The sequence below is a fragment of the Oryctolagus cuniculus genome, chromosome X (genome assembly GCF_964237555.1).
Source record: "Oryctolagus cuniculus chromosome X, mOryCun1.1, whole genome shotgun sequence".
Classification (NCBI taxonomy): domain Eukaryota; kingdom Metazoa; phylum Chordata; class Mammalia; order Lagomorpha; family Leporidae; genus Oryctolagus; species Oryctolagus cuniculus.
Genome location: NC_091453.1, coordinates 19,079,910 through 19,101,031, shown reverse-complemented (window position 1 = coordinate 19,101,031; position 21,122 = coordinate 19,079,910). Strand labels below are relative to the sequence as shown.

Sequence of the window (21,122 nt, the reverse complement as noted above, 5' to 3'; positions counted from 1 at the left end):
TTCATAATGTAGAAATATGTAGAAAGCATATTAAAAGAATAGCATAAGGATGTCTATTATATATACTTCCCTGACACAGGAAATACCATAATCATGAAGAATGTTTATTATATAAAATATTTATTTATATATTTATTTACTTGTAAGGTAGAATGACAGACAGCCAGACAGATATCTGGTGATTTACTGCCCAAATAGCCGCAGAAGCTGGGGCTGAGCCAGGTTGAAGCCAGGAGCCAGGAACTCCATCCATGTCTCCCCATGTGGATTACGGAGTACTTTGCAGGTACATTGGCAGGAAGCAGAGTAGCTGAGACTTGAACCAGCAGTCCCATGATACAGGCATCCCAAATGGCGACTTAACTCACTGCAAAACAGCACCTGTCCCAGCTGTTATATTTCAAATACAACCTTTTTGTAAACTGTACTTTATCTGTACATATACCTACAGAGCAAACTAAATTTTCTACTGAAAACAACTTGTCATAAAGATTAAATATCATTTAAAAATTTTTAGTATGACTTCGAAGCTCTTCAGTTTGTTTTCAGAATCAAACAGCAATGCATGCAAAAAAGTCTTCATAGCTTTTATTTTCCTTCAGTTTTGACCTGAAATTGTATATGAGGCATAATGAGAAATCATTTTGTCCATTTCTAAACATCTGTGAAACAATGAAGTTTTAACACTACTTAGGAAATGCATAAAACTAAATCTGTTGTTCATGAAAGCATATTCTTAAAGGAGTTTAAGAAGTGTGCTGAAGAGCAGGAAAGGTGAGGGTGTGTTAAGATTGTTAAAAGTACAGAATTTACTACAGTTCCAATGTAGAAGAAAAGATATTCACTTGGCTTTGAAAACTATTGCTTAAATGGAATTGTACATCTTAACACTGTATCTTATAGTGTATGTTCAGTTTTTCAAGATCACATGGTCCTATTATCAACTTGAAAATAATTTTCATTTTGTACTTTATCAAACACAAAGAGCTTTATACAGAATTTTAAAGCTTAGTCTATATTAACTGTATCTGGATTTTTTTAGTAATAATTTGTATTTTATTTCATTTGAAGAATATGCAGATAGTAAGATTCTTACTACTTTATTTGGGGCTTTTTTAAACCATGAAGAAGAGAGTTGCCTAAGTTGCTTGAATTCTTTAAAGTATACATGGACATTTCGCTTAAGTGTGCCCCAGTTCTTTTGGTCAGAGAGAAAGTCATCTATAAAAACCATAGAATAAAAATAGTCCAGTAACAGAGTTTTAGCTAAATCATGTTTGTTACTTTGGCATGATTTTTAACTTTATGTATGTCATTCTTAACTCTGTATTTGAGTGAACATTAAAATTGATTTACTATTCCTAAGTAATCATCAACTGGTTGGATGAGGGTGGGGAGTATTAGCCAAGTATTGGATGGTGGAGAAAACCATTTCTTATTGGAGAAAAGTTTGTACTAATGTAGTCATCATGAATCTCACCATCATTTGATAAGATTAGGAACATAGGGTTAGTTTTAAGAAATTAGTAACTTGGGCCATCTTCTGCTTTCCAAGGCCATAGCAGGGAGCTGGATCAGAAGTGGAGCACCTGGGACTTGAACCAGTACCCAAATGGAATAATGGCGCTGCAAGCAGTTTTACTTGCTACACCCCAGCCCCAGCCCCAGCCCCTAGACTTTATTCTTAAGTACTTCTGTAAAATAATACTGTGTGAATACCTAAGTCTCCTTATGCACCAGGTATAATGAAAAAGTCCAGTTTAAGTAAATTGTTTTCCCTTATGACTATTGATGTGACCAAAATGGTTATATCAGAACCTTCAGTTCAAAACATATGTACATGTAGCTCAGTTCCCATTCTTTAAGTGATAAAATGATTTAACCACAACTTTCAGAGGAGATACTATAATTATCCAATATGGTTAATGATATTTTAATATTAAATTGTGCTTGACATTTCAGTTTCCAACTAATTTCCTGTGTATTAATAAAAAGCCCAAAGACAATCACATAAAGAAAATATTTAAGTAAAGTAGTAATGATTAGTATATCAGACTTAAAAATATCTCAAAACTATTATCTCATAAGTGATAGATTATAGTATTTAAGGTGAATACCTGATAGTAAGTGTGCTAAGGATTATAATTAAATAGCATAGAAGAATAAAGCAGAAAAGGGCTCCTCTCAGTTATAATAGTAACTATGAAGTTGTATTTTGTATTTTGGTTTATAGCTTGCTAAAGACTTTGACATGAAAGATGTTGTTTGAGTTTGGGCCACAAAATTTTGTGAGATGAGTGAGGAAAGGTTTATAGTCAGATTGTGTCCTCACCAAACCAAATTTATCAAGATCTTTCCTTTACATCCCTGTGAAGGATTTTCCAGTAGCAGTACCTCTTCTAATCTTATATTTTAACGAGGCACAGTTTGGTAATGACCTGTACTCTTGGGGCATTGAAATAGTACTATTTGTCATAGTCCATCCCCTCCATCATGAATGAATAAATTTCCATAGTTGCATGCATTTTCTCTTTTTTTATTCCTCCCTCAGTTCTGGGTTACTTGAGTTATGTTTTCTCTTCCTACATGCAACACTTGGGATAATGTTCTACAAAGAGTTCACATCCAATAATATTTTTCTTGACTTAACTCTGTCTAAAAGGATGAGCCTCTGGTTTTGTGTGTATGTGGAAGAGAAGCTGGAGGGGAGGGAGGAGATCATAGTAACTGTTGTTGAGAGAAATCTGTGGTGAAAACAAATATAAGTAGGAATCAGATTTTCCTTTTATAATACAGTGTTGTTTAGAAATAGGAAAAATTTTTTTAAAGATTTATTTATCTGAAAGGGTTACATAGAGAAGGAGAAGCAGAGAGAGAGAGGGAGGGAGGGAGTGAGGGAGGTCTTCCATCTGCTGGTTCACTCCCTAATTGGCCACAATGGCCAGAGTTGCGCTGATCTGAAGCCAGGAGCCTCTTTTGGGTCTCCCATGTGGGTGCGGGGGCCCAAGGACCTGGGTCGTCATCTACTGCCTTCCCAGGCCATAGCAGGGGACTAGAACCAGAACCCATATGGGATGCTGGCACTGCAGGTGGTGGCTTTACCCGCTATGCTATGGTGCTGGCCCTGAGAAATAGGAAAATTAAGTAAGGGATATATTACTACACTTTTTGGTTTTGTACTCACTTGGAGTATGATATAAATTGATAGATGATTGACAGAATTAATTTTAAAAAGCAATTTTAAAAACTGACAATACCAGTTGTGTACATGTCAGTGTGGTTACAGGAGCCTCTAGAATTTAGCATCAGCCTTTCATGACTCCTGAAGAAATTTCTATGACACTTTAGGCTATTATAATGAACACCAAATGGACTTATAACCCTCATCTAAAATGCAACAAAAATAGGAGACTGCTTATTAACAACTTTAAGTTCTTATTCCAAATATTCTTCCAAATCAAGAACTCAGAAAACACAGGTTTGGCATTATTCTGCCTTGGCTTCATGGCTAATGATGAATATACTTGATGAGGAATACTTCACTTTAAGTGGCAGTTCTGAAGTACTTGCATGGAAGGTGGCGCACAATTAAAATTATTCCAACAGTCTGTTATGCACTGTACACAAGTAATAAAATTAATGGATGCACTTCAAGTAATGATCCATTTCCTCTGGGTGCAATATATTTATTCATAGACTATTTCAGGGGTTGTTTAGAAAGTGAGATGTGAATGGATTATGATCCATTATCCCTGAGATTCTAATGTGCTACTGCAAAATGGTTTTCCTAAGTATTGTTCATAATGCCTAGTGAATTAATGTTTGTATTCTGAAACAGCTAACAAAAATTTGAAAATCAAATGCTCAAATGATTGATACTTAAACTTTGAAGGTATTTAAACTTAAAAATTGTAATGAAAATTAAAATTTTAAATTGAGTTATGGTACACAGTTCTATGAAATACATGCAAAATAGTTATATATAATAGTAAACTTTTTTAAAAAATGATTTATTTGAAAGTCAGAGTTACACACAGAGAAGGAGAGTCAGAGAGAGAGAGGTCTTCCATCCGCTGGTTCACTCCCCAGTTGGCCACAAGGGCTGGAGCTGAGCAGATCCGAAGCCAGGAACCAGGAGCTTCTTCTGGGTCTCCCACAAGGGTGCAGGGACCCAAGGACTTGGGCCATCCTCCACTGTCTTCCTAGGCCACAGCAGAAAGCTGGATCCGAAGTGCAGCAGCTGGGACGCGAACCAGTGCCCATATGGGATGCTGGAGCTTCAGGCCAGGGCTTTAACCCACTGCGCTACAGCACCGGCCCCGATAGTAAACTTCTTCATATGCAATTATTCACTTATAGAACATGTAGAGCCCTTATTTATTTTAGAAATGGTTAATGGATGTTCTTATGTCACCAGTAGTACTGGCAAATGGATGAGAATTAATTCATAAAGTCAAAAAATAGCATTTCTAATATTCTTTCAAGAATGATGTTCTAAATGTTATGACATGCTTCTGATGCGTTGCCCAAGTATTTTAAAACACATTTGAAGAAAGAGAGATATCTATATATGACTTTTTGATTCTGTGTTTATTGCTCGCTAATGTTTGTATTCATATGAGGTAAGCTATTGAATTGGTGTTTGGCGAGTTTGCAAGTATAGAGTAGTTACTCTCTTCCTATTCTAAAAAATAACTCTATGAGATAATGCCAGACATGTCCTAGAGGGGCTTACAGTTTAGAAAGACAAGTTATACTCTAGTTTAACAACAAGCATGTTCACAAGTTAATTAATGCAATGCTTATATACAAATTTTTCATAATTAAGCTTATGATTCTCTGGGTTTAATGTGTCTTTGTTAGTGACATCTAGAATTTTTTTATTTTAAAGTATTAAACATTTGATTAATATATAATACAGCTAGTCATTTCTGTTTTTAATGTTTTGTTTAGTTGTCCCTTGCTACAATTTTAAAAAGTTACAAATATATGATCAAATATTCTAAGAATCCCTAAAAATTCTTAGCAGTACATTGCTAGTTATTGATAAAACTTCTTAAGCAATTTATACATTTATGCTCTATATCTCATATTACTTCCAATTTATATAATAAAAATTAGTAATGATTTAAAATATCAATCATTTTTCTTAAATAATCTCTTTCAGTTATTACAAAAGGAATCTGTCTCCCTCTAATTTCAACACTTGAGAGATCTAGTCTTTTTTCTTAATTCCTACATGTTCTTTGCTGTTTTCTTTACATAGATATTCCTTACTATTCATTGGTCACCTAACATGTAGAACAATTTAAACAAGTATTATCTATATTAACTCAGGGTTGATTCTGTTTTAATCATATTGTATTAGAAAAGTGAGACTTGATGAGCCGGCGCCGTGGCTCAATAGGCTAATCCTCCACCTTGCGGCGCCGGCACACCGGGTTCTAGTCCCGGTTGGGGCGCCGGATTCTGTCCCGGTTGCCCCTCTTCCAGGCCAGCTCTCTGCTATGGCCAGGGAGTGCAGTGGAGGATGGCCCAGGTGCTTGGGCCCTGCACCCCATGGGAGACCAGGAAAAGCACCTGGCTCCTGGCTCCTGCCAGGATCAGCGCGGTGCGCCGGCTGCAGCGGCGGCCATTGGAGGGTGAACCAGCGGCAAAGGAAGACCTTTCTCTCTCTGTCTCTCTCTCTCACTGTCCACTCTGCCTGTCAAAAAAAAAAAAAATAAATAAATAAATAAAAAAAAAAAAAAAAAAAAAAAAAAAGAAAAGTGAGACTTGATGAGATTAGATGATGTCTAGTAAAGGGGCATCAATTTTGAACTTAGTTCTAGTAGCAGAGTACTCACTATTATATAGATAATATATATAATAGTATATATATATAATACATAATATAATATATATAATAGTGAGTACTCTGCTACATATATAATATATATATATATGTTTATTTTTATATTTAAAGGCAAAGATACAGAGAAAAGATATTAAATCCCACTCATTTATTCTCCAAATGCCTGCAACAGTCAAGGCTGGGCCAGGCCAAAGCCTGGAGCCCAGAACTCCATCTGGGTCTCCCACCCACATGGATGTCAGGAACTCAAGTACTTGAGCCATCACCTGCTGCCTTACAGGCTGCACATTAGCAGCAATCTGGAACCAGAAGTAGAGCTCAGACTCAAGCCCAGGAATTCCAATATAGGTTGTGTGTGTTCCAAGTAGCAACTTAACCACTATGCCAAACAGCCCCCCCTAAAATTCCCACTGTTAATGTCTAATACCTTTCTGCCTGCCACTCCCTTTATCCTGACATGAAAGTCCTCCTTTATGTGGAAGTCCCATGACTTCCATAAAATTGAATATATTAAATTACAAAGATCAATATGCAAATAAGAGTGTTATAATTTCATAGTCTTATGGGCTTATACAAATTTGACTTTTCTCCTTTGTTTTTGTTCCTTTTGCAGTAATATTTAGCACCCTAATGTTTATTGGGACAATATAGTGTTTTGTGTAATGCTCAACAATGATTCATTAAAACCTGTCCCTGAATTTCAATAGTCACCACCGAACCCATTGGCACTTTATTATAGTTTATCTTTTGTAAAAGAATAACAGATGTTATTAATATTGAGTATTAACTTAGGATTTTATTTTTCCATTTGCTAGCAGTCTTCATGAGTTTGACCTTTCTCCAGGGCACATATTTCTCTGTTCCTTTATTATTAGACAAATGTTAAATAAAACTCAGTCTAGCAGGAGTCCATCCATACTTGTAATTTACTTAAGATCTCTTATTAGCCTAGTTAAAGTTTGGCTCATCTTGTAACACATGGACTTCCTTTTTGAAAATGCTTATTCAACTTTAACTCATTTTAAGGCAAAACATTTTTCCTAAGCATCTGATCCATGCCACAGTTTTGATACATTAACTAATGTAGTTTAAAAACTCTCCCCAGTGAAGGAAAAGCTTTACAGTGAGCTCATGCTCCCTTTGACATCCTTGTAGATAAATGTAGAAATTGGAAACATTCAAATATTCATTATTTCAAACATACAAGAATGTTATCATATCTTACACAGTTATGTTTTAAAATGCATGATATTTGGGGCAGGTGCTGTGCAATGGGTTAAGCCATTACTTGGAACACCCATATCCCATACTGTAGTGCCTGGGACCAAGTCTTGACTACTCTTGTGTTCCCATAGTTTCCTGCTCATGCACCTGAGAAGGCAGCAGATGAGGGCTCACTTGCATGGGACTCTGCCATTCATAATGCAGACTTGCATGGATCTCCTTGCTCCTGGTTTAGGTCCGGCCCAACCCTGGCCATTGTAGGCATTTGGGGAGTGAACGAACAAATGCAAGATATTTCTCCATCTCCCCACCACTCTCCATTTAAGATAAATAAATCTTTAAAAATAAAATGCATGATATTATGTGTAATCAATATTTTTCATTATATATTGCATCTGTTAGGAAAGAAAATATAAAACTAATGTGTCTAAAATGTCTAAATTTAGGGAAATAACTTTAGAGAATATATATATTTTTCTTTATTTTTATTTTTTAACTTATTTAATAAATTTCCAAAGTACAACTTTTGGATTATAGCAGCTTTTCCCCCCATAACCTCCCTCCCACCCGCAACCATCCCATCTCCCACTCCCTCTCCCATCCCATTCTTCATCAAGATTCATTTTCAATTATCTTTATACACAGAAGATCAATTTAATATATACTAAGTAAAGATGTCAACAGACTGCACCCACACAGAAACACAACGTATAAAGTATTGTTTGAGTACTAGTTATACTGTTAATTCACATTGCATAACACATTAAGGGCAGAGATCCTACATGGGGAGTAAGTGCACAGTGACTCCTGTTATTGATTTAACAATTGACACTCTTGTTTATGGTGTCAGTAATCACCCTAGGCTCTTGTCATGAGTTGCCAAGGCTATGAAGCCTTTTGAGTTCGCCAACTCCGATCTTATTTAGACAAGGCCATAGTCAAAGTGGAAGTTCTCTCCTCCCTTCAGAGAAAGGTACCTCCTTCTTTGATGGCTCGTTCTTTCCGATGGGATCTCACTCACAGAGATCTTTCATTTAAATTTAACTGAAAAGTGATCTCTGTTAAATATAAGAGTGGGAATAAGAGAGGAGATGTACAGTTCAGCACATGCTCAATTGGACTTACCCCTAATGGTAGAGTTAGAAACTTGCCAGGGGATTCCAATTCAATCCCATCAAGGTGGCATATACCAATGCCATCTCACTAGTCAAAGTGATCAGTTTCAGTTCATAATTGATCATAAGGATAGGATTAAGTGCCAAAGGGATCACATAAACAAGACTAGTGTCTGCTAATACTAACTGATAGAATTAAAAAGGAGAGAACAATCCAACATGGGAAGCAGTATACACAGCAGACTCATAGAATGTCAGATGTCCTAAACAGCACTCTGCCCTCAGAATCAGCCCTTAAGGCATTCAAATCTGGCTAAAAAGCCCATGAGAGTACTTCAGGCATGGAAAATCAAGACACTGTGGCAAATATATATATATATATATATATATATATATATATATATATATATATATTTTAAACTATAACAGCATATTCTAAAATGATGATAATTTTGTGTGTTCAGTTTTATCCTTGATATCATTTTCCAGATTGAGTTTCATTCCCTATAGATGACCTTCAAACTTTTAGATCAATATCCACATTTATAAATGAAAAGTTTTTCATATTAGAAAGATTTTTTTCCTAATGTTTGTTTAACTTCCTTAGGTCCATGATCAATCCATTTCTGGCCTTCTCTAGCAGAGAAAATAATTCATTTTAGACAAATTATTTTCCTTGTGTAGATAAGCATACAAATTATAATATTTCAGTGAATTCAGACTCATTTATAAAAGTAAAAAAGCAAGTTAGTTTCTGCACATTAATTTTCATAATACATATTATTTTTAATATTTATTTGAAAACATCCAACAAGTTTTTGTTCATGATCAACCTTCCACCTCTCCATTAGTTTTACCACTTTTTTTAAAATTGAGGTATACTACACTTCTACATCATATGTCATCTTATTTATTTATGACATTCATATTTGTCTTAGATGCTACTCTAATAATTTGCAATCAGTAATCAGAAATCATCTTCATACTTATATACCTTTAACACTAAATAGTTTAATTTGAAATCACACGATGAATACTTTTGTAATTGCAATGTAGTGGTTTTCAGATCTTTCAGCCTGTGACTTCAGGACATATATTTAAGATTTAAAATTTTTTTTTTCTAGAGGGTGTTAATGCCGACAGTATCAAACAAGCCTTGGAACAGCTGAACAGCCGGTGGATAGAGTTCTGCCAGTTGCTAAGTGAGAGACTACACTGGCTGGAGTATCAAAACAGCATTATCACTTTCTATAATCAGCTACAACAATTGGAGCAGATGATAACTACTGCTGAAAACTGGTTGAAAACCCAACCCACCACTGCTTCAGAGCCAACAGCAATTAAAAGCCAGTTAAAAATGTGTAAGGTAAGAATATTTCCTTCTTCCATTTGGAACATGATAAATAGGTATTTCTTGGCATTTCCAAAAGACAGTAGCAGAGTGTTTAGTAATGAAATTTCAACCTCCTACAGATTTAGCTAAGCCACTCAAGATCAAAGTATAAGCAAAGAAAAACAGTTTGAATAGATAATATATGGATGTCCAAATTCTAAAATTGTATTGTCGGTTTGTAAAAGGATGAGACAATTTGGAAATATGGAAACCACATGCATGCTTCAAAAACTGGCCTCTACTTTGGAACTCTTTATTTGCTAACAGCAAACTCCATTCACATTTTAAAATGTAGACTCCACACAAATAACTAGAAACACAGGTCGTAGTAAACTGATAGGCTCTACAGTTGGATACATAAGGAGAATCTTTAAAGCTGATGGCCCACTCAAATTAGGGTATTATGAAGAAGATTTCTTTAAAGAAACATAGATTCCAAAGATGGTTAGAATGTAGAAGAGCCACAAGGATAGGGAAATAAACCAGCAAGAGAGCTATTACTTCTGATAAGTCAGAATGGATGAAAGAGAAGGGAGCTATGGAAACCTAAAGGGACAGAGTCAGAGTCTCATGGAAAAGGCAGGCTTAGGAGCCAGCCCAAGATACCCTCATAGAAACAGAGCCAGGAAAATCAACACAATACTTTACTTTCCTCTCTACCTGTGTGGACAGGGATCTAAAGTCACTAAATTAACAAAGTGCTATGATCTGTTAAATATCAGTCATCTGGGTCATGGAATGGTGAGCAGTGCATCTGGAAAGGCGATTGAGAGCTGGTTTAAGAGGGGCTGGAAAGATATTAAAGTAACATTTCTGTAAGTGTATGAAAACAAAAGATATAAAGTAACGAAACTAGTTTGAATTTTTTCCATTGTTGCTATGAACTATGCATTTTTCATGGGTGAAAAATTGACTAGAGGATGGATTAAAAGGTTTCCAGGATGAACTTTTCATGATAGATTGAGATGATTGTGTTGAATACAAAAAGCTATGAATGGGAGTTAATTCGCATACTTTAAAGGAGTGGTTTAAATAAAGGGAAAGTGAAGAGGGACCTTGGAAAAGGTATTGAAACCATTTTGAAGGGTCAAACAGATAAAGGACTTGATGATTCTTTTCCAATGACTTATAGCTTTGTGAGGTTATAAAAGAAAATCGGGAGGTATATTTTTAGATAAACACTGAAGTGTAGGTATCAATTTAGTTTTTTAGGCAAACATCCAAATCTAGGGAATTACTGTATATGGAGCCATTTTATAGTTAAATAATAGAATCTTTGGGTTTTATGTATGAATTAGTAGAATAACTGATTTGTATTATTTTTTTCAACAGAAATCAGATGTTGCCTTAGCCTGATTCTTGATAATACGTTGCAGAAATCAGTAACACCACACTTGCAAAATATATTTACCAATAAAATATATGATAGATCTTCAAAATGTTAATGGAAAATATATATTATGGAAAGGCTCTTCATGGATTTCAAAAAGTTTTTGCACCAAAATAAACTTACCTTGTGGTTATATTTTTCCCCACAAACTTTTGAAGTACCCTTGTATGTTCAGTGTTTCTAATTGCCCAAAACAATGCTAATAATTAGCTTGGTTACAATACATTAAAACATTAACTGCATGGATTAAACAATATAAATGTGTTTCCTCAAAGTTCTGGAAGGTTGAAAATCCAAGATCAAGGTCTGTTAGGGTTTACATTCTGGCAATGGATCTTTAAAATAAAAGCTTTATTTTTATTTATTTGAATTGCAGAATTACGGGGAGAGGAAGAGAGACAAAGAAAGCTTCCATCCACTGGTTCATTCCCCAAATGGCTGCAGTGGCCAGGGCTGGGCCAGGCTGACAGTGGGAGCCCAGAGCTTCTACTAGGTCTCCCACGTAGGTGCAGGAGCCCAAGCACTTGTGCCATCCTCTGCTGCTTTTTCAGGTGCACCAGCACAGAGCTGCTCTGAAGTGGAGCAGTCAGGATGCAGGCATCATAGGTGGAGGCCCAACCTGCTACACCACAACACCAACCCCTGGCAATGTGTCTTGACCAAGACAGAGCCAACAACCTTGATGTAGGGGTATTTGAATTAATGTGTGAGGAGTTGGATTTATTGAAGAGAACAAGAGTCTCAAGGCAGAAAGAATCCAGAGAGAGCGAGCAAGAAAGACCAAGCAACTGAAAGAAGTTCCATGTGAATGCTGAGAGTAGAAGAGCTGAGAAATAGGAGGCAGAGACAAAGCAGTGACTACAGGAATGCTAGGATGCTAGGAATTTAATCTGAATCTGAGGATCATATGGCAGTTGCTGGAGATTGTATATAGTAGGGCACATCAAAAAACTTCTTGGGAAACAGATAAAAAAGAGAAATTTGCTGTGGTATAAAATTTTGAAATCTATGCATGTGACAGGACGTCAAAAGGTTCACGAAAATTGTGTATCATGGAAAATTATTTAAAATGGATTTGAACACATTTTGCACCCAAGTAAGTTTATCTTTTAAATCTGTTTTTCCATGTACCATTTGCAATACCTTCATAGTAAACATATTTTTGAGGTTTAGGAAGTCACCCAAAATGAAAAAAAAAATTGTATTATATCCAGTCACAAAAATTCAAATTGTGTTGACACAGTCCCCCCTCTCTTGATGACCTGTTACTCTTCCTCTCACCCATTGGTTCCTATGCCTTTTAGATGTTTACTTTTGGTAAAATATTTAGCAAAATATGCTTAATACTCATACAAAAGCTAAAATATATGCTGTTTGGCTGTTAGTGATAAGTAAATAGAATATTATGTCATGTTTGTCAGTGCTTTCTGATACTTGGAGATGCTTTAAAAACTGGACTACAGATTTAGCTCATAATCTAATTCTGGAAAAAAAAAACTATTCCCTAATATGTTGGTGATGGAGAACCTCTTGAGAGTTGGAGGAATCCCATGGCTCCTTTCTGAGAAGAATACAAAAGCTTCCATCAGACAGTCATATGATTTTAAAAGATAGACTCACAGGGGGAAACTTACTCTGCAGGAAAATCACAACAAGTGTTTTAATGGAAATAATGTCTAATTGTTAACATCTTATAAATGTATATTTCTGTTCAAAATGATCTCGCCTCTGATTTATTATCAGAACTTAAAGGTCTCAACTGAACACTTGGGCAAATGTTCTAGTAGCTTCAGAGTGCCCTTTGTTTTGAAAAACATACTTGGCTATACCATGGGCTCCTTCTATAGCCCCCTAAACAGGAAAATGATTGCCTTCCATCTGGCCAAATGTAAATCAGGATGTTAACTGTTTACAGCAGATGCCAATGCTACAATTTGAAAATCTAGTATACAAAGTATATGTCCATATTTCTATAATAAAAATAGAATATTACCCTTGACCTCTCATCTTATTCTTTATCCATGAATACACATCGACCTTCTTGTGCTTGATAAGATTTATATTAGAATGAAGATGCCTCACCTCTTCATTTTGCTAAATGTCTTTGATCTTCACCCACCCAAAAAATTGAATTGTCAGAGATGAGCTTACCTGAATAAACCCATTCTTTTATATCTTCTCTTTAAATCTTCTAGAAATCAGGACAAGTAGCGCTGTTCATTAGGTACACTTGCCACCATGAAAGAATTTATGTCATAAAGGTATCTCTTATTTCAACAAAATGGATGCAACTGGAAACCATTATGCTCAGTAAAATAAGCCAGTCCTCAAAAGACAAATATCATGTTTTCTTTGATATGTGGTAGTTAATATAGGATACAAAAAATGTGTAGGAATAAAGCTGTTACCATGTGATTTGATTATTGTTTTTAGCCTTTGACTATACTCCTGTGGAATAGTGGTCTTCCTACTTTTTACTTGTTGAATATTATGGTTAGTGGTGCATTAAGCCTGTGATTAAAGAGTGAATTGAAATTATATTTTTGCAACAAATTAAAGGAAAAATAAGGAAGGAAGGAAAGAAGGTGGTTAGGGAAGGGACAGAAGGAGAGAGGGAAGTATGGCTATCTTAGTATTGTACCTGTGGGGGCCTGCAATATGGATTAGCAGGTAACACAAGCACATGCAGCGCAGGCATCCCATATGGGTGCTGATTTGAGTTCTGGCTGCTGCTCCACTTCCAATCCAGCTCCCTGCTAATGCACCTTGGAAAACAAGAGAAGGTGGCCCAAGTGCTTGGGTCCCTGAACCCACATGGGAAATGTGTATGAACCTTCTGGCTCCTGGCTTCGGACCTGACCAGGTCCCACCCATTGCAGCCTTTTGGAGAGTGGATCAGCGGGTGGAAGATTCTATCTATCTATCTTTCCCTCTCTCTCCCTCTCTCTTCTCTCCTCTCCTCTCCCTCCCTCTCTCTCTCTCCCCCTGTCTCTCCCTTTCCCTGTCTCTTCCTCGCTCTCTCTCTCCCCCTCTCTGTAAACTCTGTTTTTCAAATAAATGAATCTTAAAAAAAATTTACCTATTAAATACATGAAATTTATTTTATATTAATAAAATTACAAAAAGTGTCTATCAACACTAATATAAAATTTATTCTCTCCAAGAGTATATATGCAGCTAAAATAATTGCTGATTTTTTTGCCTTTTCATTTTGATTTCCAGGAAGCTCAGATTTAAATTTAGTTCGTAATTACTATAATTCTTTCAATTTCCCCCTCCTCCTAATTGGCTCATGATCCAATTTTTTTTTTTTAGTTTTAATTATCCTGCTTTTTACATATTAAATGGTAAACAATCCTCAGGTAATTTTTTCTAAAAGTTGCATAGGTATGAATTATGAATATGCAACCATGGTAACAATACTTTTAAAGGAGAATTTCAAAATTTCACTTTGAGTTCAAAATATATCTGTATTAAATTCAAACTAATCACAACTTCTCTGGAAACACAAATATGAAAACATGTAAACAAATAATAGGACTGACCAGAAGAAACATAGTATGTCATAAATTTTAATTACATGTATAATTTTAAATCTTCTATAAACTACATTTTGAAAGAAAATAAGTAAACGAACTTCAGTAATGTTTTATTTAACATGACTTATCAAAAATACTATTAAAAATCAATATTTTAAAACTGAGATAGTTTCTGTTCTTAGTTTTTCATACTTATTCTTCAAAAGTCAGTGTATATTTTGTAATTTCAGCACGTGTAAATTTCTTCTCAGCAGCCACATGTAGCTAGTGACTACTATATTGCACAGCACATTAGCATCCGTGTTCTCTTAACATCCAAATCAGGATATTATGAAGATTAAAAAGAGGTGCTAGTAATTTTGGCAGAACAGTAAGAGAAAACCTAGACAAACCCTTACAATAATTGAGTAACAATTTCCTTCTGGTCAAAAGAATAAATGGGGCCATGTGAAAGGTAGATTAGAGATATAAATATATGAACACTATGTACACATATAATACATCTAAATATATATTTATAATGTGTGTGTGTGTATATATATATATATATATACGTTCTCATATGTTTGGGTGTATATACTTTGTTTTAAACAAGTGAAAAAAACTGCCATTCATTGAATGAGCTTAGAAGTTTCATCAGATCACATCATACAGAGATAAGAGGAATGCAGTCAAACATGCATCTTCGACCCATGGAAAGGATTTAAGGTTATCCCCAGCAGTTTTCAACAGAACACATTCATGCCTATTGATGCTGTAAATTATGTTGACTTGAAAATAAAGATCATTATTTATGATAGAATAAGCTGAATGAAGAGCTTCAGTATTCTTAAATTGATGACCCATGGGAGAGTCTTGCCTAAATTGTTATGGATGTGTCACATCCTTATGTTTTTTAAGAGTGTCAGGCCAAGCTTGTGTAACTGCTTTTAACACATTTCTTTACAAAAATATAATGTATGCAAATTTAAAGTGTTATTTATTGATAATACTCTAAATTATGGCACAGGATGAAGTCAACCGGCTGTCAGCCCTTCAACCACAAATTGAGAGATTAAAAATTCAAAGCACAGCCCTGAAAGAGAAAGGACAAGGGCCAATGTTCCTGGATGCAGACTTTGTGGCCTTTACAAATCATTTTAACCAAGTGTTTGCTGATGCACAGGCCAGAGAAAAAGAACTACAGACAAGTAAGTAAAAACACTTAAAAGAATTAACTTGAGATTTTTCAAATCAGTTATTTGTGGGGCAAGCAAAAAGTACCAACATAAAATAATTTCTGTCTGTGCAACCGTGTTCCCTACAATGTCCTACAACCTACATTAACAAGGAAAGAAATGCTGGTGTTGGAAAACAGACACATTAAATATTTGGATTTCTTTCACCCCATAATTATTTTATGACTTTGAGGTAGAACTAAAACATGTTTTGTATAGGTGTAACATCTCCTTGGTAGGTTGCAGTTTCAGAGTCAGACATGTTAAACATTGAAGGAAATAAAAGAAGAATTGAGACATTGTAAGTAGATTTTCATTAACTCTGGTTGTTCTATGTGCAGGGATATTTAGGCATCTTTTGATACTTCTATCAACTTGTCTGAACACTATTATAGCCATAGTTTATATATGGCATCTAAAACTCAGGAAAGATTACTCTTTGGGCTACACTTTACTATTGGATCCCTTTATTAACATAAATGCCTTTTTTATCCTTTGATGGAAAAATAAAAGTGGATCAATTATGTAAAGGAATACCACATGACTAGCAAATATTTTAACATGTCCCTTTTGTCTCTCACTAACATCCTCATATAAAATGTTATTACATAGGATCTGCTGTAAAGTATCTCTACTCATCAGCTTAATTTTAATACAAAAATTCTTTTTAGATGCAGGTTTATGAACTAATTTAATCAATAGTAAATTAATGATCCACCATACACATGCATACATATGTTCATGTGTGCACAAGGAGGATTATAAAATATAATTGGGATGTAAAGCATTAAGATAAAAATAATCTTTAAAAATCCCTTCCCCAAATTTGTGAAAAAGACATGAATATATATATTTGTTTTCTACTAAAATTTTATTTAGTTAGAAACACATTTTCTTTTTGCTTTGCATATATTCAAAGACTTTACCATAAAATAACAGTTCTAGAATTAATATACTGATATGTATGGGGCTTTTCTCACTTCCTAGCATTTATTTCTATAAAAATAAGGTGAACTAGGTAAAGCCAAAATATAAATACATAATTTTTCTTGCATTTCAATGCTGTTTTTGGTAAAGAATTTATTTTTTTGAAAGTGAATCAAGTAGTAAAAGTTTACAATAATATCAGCTCCCTCTAGTGGATTTCAACATAGTTGTTACTGTGCTTGTATAAAATTAACTATGGAAAATATTTGGAAATGTCCTGAATTTTCAAACATTAACCTACTTACCTTTGATACATTTTTCTTGTCATAAAATCTATGTACCACCCTTAAAGCCAAGTACTTTCTGGTAGACATTGTTGACTGGTAGACAAAATAAGCTATTCATTGAAAAATTATTTGAATTTACATTTACCTATTGATCCTCCACTTTTCACCATTTAATTTAAAGAGTTTCAGAATATACTACTTGGTAATTGCTGATATTTTCTTAATTACATAATTTGTCCATGATATCATAAATATGTAATAGTATATACTCTATTCATACAGCTATCAATTCATCTACCTATATCAACGATAGTTCTTTTTTCTTTCATACATATGTATGATGATTGTTTTTAAAACTTTGAAATTTTTCACTCTATTTATATCTAAATAAAATGGCATCCCTTACACTTTATTTGCTAAAATATCTCCATCATTTTTATTCATCCTCTTGGAAAGCTTATTTTGAGAAATTAATAATCATTTAATTAAATATGAAATTTATAGGTAAAATAAATGAAAATGTTACTGTGCTAGATAATAATACAATGTTTTGCTGATGTGTAAAAAACTGTATATGTGCATGCTCTACCCTCAACAGGCACCAGGGTTGTAAATTGCATTTCTTGTATTCCTAACAGTACTTTGAACATACTAAGTATTCAACTAATAAGAGCTACCAGAAGTACTTAGGAGTCTGTCTTGACTTCTAGTTCCTCTTACCTTTTTTTCTTTATTTTTCTTACAGTGAAACAAATACCTGACTTTTTAAGTATACTTTGAGTAGTGCAAACCAATATGAGGAATTGGTGGATGTTACTTGGCAAAAGTGAAATGGGGAAATGATATTAAAAGATAAAGTACACCCTATGTGCATAGTACTTTGTAGTCTATAAATAACTTCTCCCTTAGTTATTATTTTTAAAGATTTTAAAAAAGTATTTGAAAGAGTTAGAGATCTTCCATCCACTGGTTGACTTCCTTCTTGGCCACATTGGCTGGGGCTGGGCCAGACAGAAGCCAGGAGTCTGGAACCCCATCCAGGTCTCCCACGTGGGTGGCAGAGGCCCAAGTGCTTGAGGCATCCTCTGCTATTTTCACAGTCACATTAGCGGGGAGCTCGATTGGAAGAGCAGCTGGAACTCAGATGGAAGCTCCTATGGATGCTGGCATCACAGGTGGCAGTTTAACCCCATGCACCACAAAGTCGGTCACCTCCCTCAATTATGTGACTGTAGAACTCAGAGAACAGCCCCTTCGATAAATGTTTTTATTATCATAATGTCACAAGTAGCTAATGCGGCTTGAATAAGTGAAAAGAAGGAAATGGATGATATAGAAACTATATATCATACATGAATATATTTATAACAGTATTACTTATAACTAAAAAGTGGAAGTAGCAAAATAGGAATATCTGTACAACATAATATTGTTCAGTTGTAAAACTGAAGATATATTATACTGATATGTTTTGCAGCAAGGATTAACCATGAAAATATTATTCTAGGTGAAAGAAACAGACCATATGTCATATGGTTTCATTTCTAGGAAATGTCAATAATAGGTAAATCTACAGAGACAGAAAGTAGATTAGTGGCTTCCCAGGTCTGAGAGGTTATAAGTGTGGAATTGTCTCCCAAAATACTTGCCACAATATTTTTCTAAAAAGCACAAGCCAGAAAGGGCATGTTCTACTGTAGATGAATATAGAAAACATAGTTCCTATTTTGTCATATTATTTGAACAAAGGATAAATTAATTGTCATTTCTAAATGTAAATAAAAGTGACTGGGCATTGAAGTGCAATGGGGTAAGCCCCTTTTTAGGAGGTCCAGCATGCCATATCAGAAGGCTGGTTCAAGGTCCTGCTACTAGGCTTCTGATTCAGCTTCTTGCTAATGCACTTGGGAAGGCAGTGAATGATAGTCCAAGTGTTTGGACCCCAGTTAACCAAGTGGGAGATGTGGATGGAACTTCTCGCTCCTGGCTTTGGCCTAGCCCAGTCCTGGCTGTCGCGGGCATTTGGGGGAGTACCCAGCAGGTTGAAGCTATTTCTCTCTCTTTCTCTGACTTTCAAATAAATTAATCATTAATACAAACTAGAAAAGAAAATAAGCTATCACCACTTGTAATAATAAATAATACATGTTGTCAAGAATATGGAGAAAAAGATACCCTAATAAAACGTTGATGGGAATGTATACTAGAACATTATGGAAGACAGTCTGGAGATTCCTCAGAAGTCAAAAAATGGATCTGCCATATAACCCAGCCATTCCACTTCTGGGAAGGTAGCCAAACAAAATAGAATCAGCACATGAAAGAGTTATCTTCACCCCCATGTTTATAGCAGCTCAATTCAAAATAACTAAGATATGGAATCAATCCAGACGTTCATCAATTTAAGACTAAAGAAACTGTGATATATATACACAATGAAATACTAAGCCATAGCAAAGAATGAAATCCTGTCTACTGCAAAAGAGAGAGAGGTAAGGGGAAGGGAGAAAGAGAGAAAGAAAACGATATACAGAGTACAAAAAAATTTAATGTGTATGAATAAACTTGACATGATTTGATTCTTATTTATATCCCTTGTCTATTCCTGCAGAACAGTAGTTTTTCTATGTTTTATTTGTATAGTTCTTTGTTTAGAGTGGTATTGAAGTTGTGATTGTAAATTAAAGTATGTTATCACAAAAAATGTTTTAAAAAAGGAAAGAGAGATTGGAGGAAGAGAAGGATGAAGAATTGTTTCTGTGAAATCTGTTCTCTATATATTAATAAATAAATTTTAATAATAGCTGAAATTTCCAGAAAAATTTTTGTTCAAGAGACCAAATAATCTGATTTATATTTTTGAAGAAAAAAAAAAACAGCCTTTAACTGGTATGTAAGGGGAAAATTGAATGTGGGTTTGAGGGAAAAAGTAGGGAGACAGGTAGAAATGTATCCATAGAGGGAAGAGATTATTTTACCTTGGACTTGAGTTGTGATATGGATGATAGAGAAAAATAAATGTATAGGTGCAGCCCTAAAGAAGTGATGATGCAGAGAGGTGTGTTGGGGGATTATCTCTCTCTCTCTCTCTCTTTTTTTTTTAAACATTTATCTATTTATTTGAAAGTCAGAATTACACAGATTGAGGAGGAGAGGCAGAGAGAGAGGTCTTCCATTCGCTGTGTGGATCCAAAGCCAGGAGCCAGGAACTTCTTCTGGGTCTCCCTCGCGGGTGCAGGGGCCCAAGGACTAGGGCTATCCTCTACTGCTTTCCCAGGCCAGAGCAGAGAGCTGGATCAGAAGTGCAGCAGCTGGGACCCGAACCTGCAACCATATGGGATACTGGCACTGCAGGCAGCGGCTTTACCCACTATGCCACAGTTCTGGACCTGGGCGGTGGGGGGTGAGGGATACTCTTAGCAGAATTAGAGAATATCTGTTCCCTCTCGGAGGCATAGTAGAAGAGCATTTTAAGATAGCCTCCCAAAATGCTCTCTGCGACTATAGTTGAAAACTTTGTGGTTAGTCCCTGATACTCCATGTTAAGACACTGAGATTAACAAAGGAAACAAATATTGGCTTGAGCTCACTCTCTCAGTTTGAGGTCAGAAAATTGTGCTGTTTTACTTTCTGAAAACCTTAAATTTTATTTAAGAAATTAATATGGCTATGTAATATTTACTCCAGTAGAAATATACTCTGTTACTTTGCTTCTTAGCTCCAGAAATAATTAAGACAGCTTGGTAAATGGTCCCTTTTAAATTCTATTTTATTTATCAATTCCATCAACAGCAAGAATAACTGACATTTATTTTATATGGCTATGTATTTTATAGAAGTGCCATCCAACAAAAACAATGTGACCCACACATGTAATTGTAAATTTTCTAAACATTTTTAAAGGTAAAATTAATTTTGTTATATACTTTATTTTAAAAGTGGCAAAATAGTATTGTTTCAACATGAAATCATGATACAAAATATAGAAGCAGTTTTTCATTGTTTTATACTAAGTCTTAAAAATCTGGTGTGTTTTTTTGCTTGCAGAACATCTCAATTCAGACTGGCCATATCTCAAGCACTCTGTAGACCAGTGTAAGCTAGTGACTACATTATTGGACGGCATAGATATAATCTATCACTCCCTGACATTTAAGTACCTTTCTACACACTAAA

General features: G+C 35.0%; 1 protein-coding gene across 15 annotated transcripts in view; it reads left to right on the top strand.

Annotated features, from left to right (window-relative positions):
* Positions 1 to 21,122, top strand: part of DMD (dystrophin) — a 2,248,405-nt gene that overhangs the window by 842,522 nt on the left and 1,384,761 nt on the right. For all 15 annotated transcript variants that reach the window (XM_070067426.1, XM_051827673.2, XM_051827679.2 and 12 more), the window contains 2 exons: positions 9,318 to 9,559; positions 15,525 to 15,705. In XM_070067426.1, the coding sequence (XP_069923527.1) occupies positions 9,318 to 9,559; positions 15,525 to 15,705 (423 nt within the window). The remainder of the gene's footprint in view (positions 1 to 9,317; positions 9,560 to 15,524; positions 15,706 to 21,122) is intronic.